The sequence below is a fragment of the Papaver somniferum genome, chromosome 3, assembly GCF_003573695.1.
Source record: "Papaver somniferum cultivar HN1 chromosome 3, ASM357369v1, whole genome shotgun sequence".
NCBI lineage: Eukaryota > Viridiplantae > Streptophyta > Magnoliopsida > Ranunculales > Papaveraceae > Papaver > Papaver somniferum.
Genome location: NC_039360.1, coordinates 166,567,176 through 166,568,486, shown reverse-complemented (window position 1 = coordinate 166,568,486; position 1,311 = coordinate 166,567,176). Strand labels below are relative to the sequence as shown.

General features: G+C 37.4%; 1 protein-coding gene across 1 annotated transcript; it reads right to left on the bottom strand.

The window, feature by feature from the left end:
* Window positions 1-207: 207 nt before the first annotated feature.
* LOC113360304 (tubulin-folding cofactor C-like) lies at window positions 208-1,311 on the bottom strand. Its single transcript, XM_026603827.1, has one exon. It carries the CDS (start codon window positions 1,309-1,311, stop codon window positions 208-210), a length of 1,104 nt encoding a protein of 367 aa, XP_026459612.1.

Genomic DNA, 1,311 nt, shown 5'->3' with positions numbered 1-1,311 from the left:
GGGGGTAATGGTGCCCTTATCTTTAGAGTGTCCGTACTTATATTTTATGTTACTATCAGTCTCACATGTGTGTTGTACATGTATAAACTAATTTGTTCTGACCACTGTTGTTACTACACGTGTATAGTGTAGATTGGTTTGTCTATATAAATGTAATGTCATGACAGCTCCTGTAATAACTTTGACTGTTTTTCATTAAATGAAATATCATTTTTTTTCACCTGTCATTAAAATGGACCAGTTAGGCGATTGCACAGCTCTCAACCATTTGAAATCATCCACATTTGCCCAATTTCCATTCTCTTCATCAAGACTTGAATCTTTAAGGTCTTTATCGATTCCTTCATAACACAACAAATAGGGAGCAAACCTCACACTATTGCAATCCTCTATTATCGGCCGACTCCGAACCCGAAGATAAAAATATGTCTTTTTAGCATGATGAATCCTCATTTGGTGAGACGCCATCATAAACAAGCAACCCTCAACTTGCTCAATAAGAATCGATCCCATAACAGGTCCTATGTAAACACGAGAATTCCTCATTCTATGAATGTAAAGTGCTCTGAAACAACCAGTTACCCTAACCTCACACGAATTTAAGTTCGAGAGAGTGAAATATCCCTCTTTTGAACTCCCAAAGCTTTTTATCAAAACAACTCCCTCTTTGTTACGGAATCCAGGAGAATCCCGAACTTTAATACTACATTTTTCAGCTAAAACTGAATCAAAACCACTATTTTCATCCTCAGTTGTAACCACATCGGCCTGATCTTTCTTCAAGGCGGTAGATTTATTCCTAAATGAGAATTTCTTCTTAGGTAATAACTCATTATTTACACTCTCTAACGTTTCTTTCAAATCAGATATGGTTTTAAGAGACGCACGCACTTCATAAGAAGGCAAGAAGTATGAATTTTCTGCTACTAGTTTCTCAAGTTCAGAAATCGAAATCGATAGTTTGTCAAGATCAGATTTTAAGTTAGCTTTTGATTCTGAATCAGTAGCAAGACGGCACCGATTGATTTCAGTTTCGATTGATGTTTTGGATTCATAAAATCGATCTGTAAATGATTTAGTGGATTCAAAGGCAGGTAAATCGCTTGAATCAGACTTACGTGAGATAGCTTGTTGAAGACGAGATTGGTGGAGACTCGAGAGGCGTTCAATCATTGCAGCATGTTTCTTTTGAGCAATTGTATCTTGGGGTTTGTCTGAGGTTTCTGTTGGGTTGTTCGACTGATGCTCTTCCATGGAGTTGTCGATTTGTGCACTAATCTTCTCTACTTCTTGTTCTCCTCTCTCACTCAT

Excerpts from the sequence above, each read along its gene's own strand:
- LOC113360304 (XM_026603827.1), bottom strand. The coding sequence starts at position 1,311 with ATGAGTGAGAGAGGAGAACAAGAAGTAGAGAAGATTAGTGCACAAATC.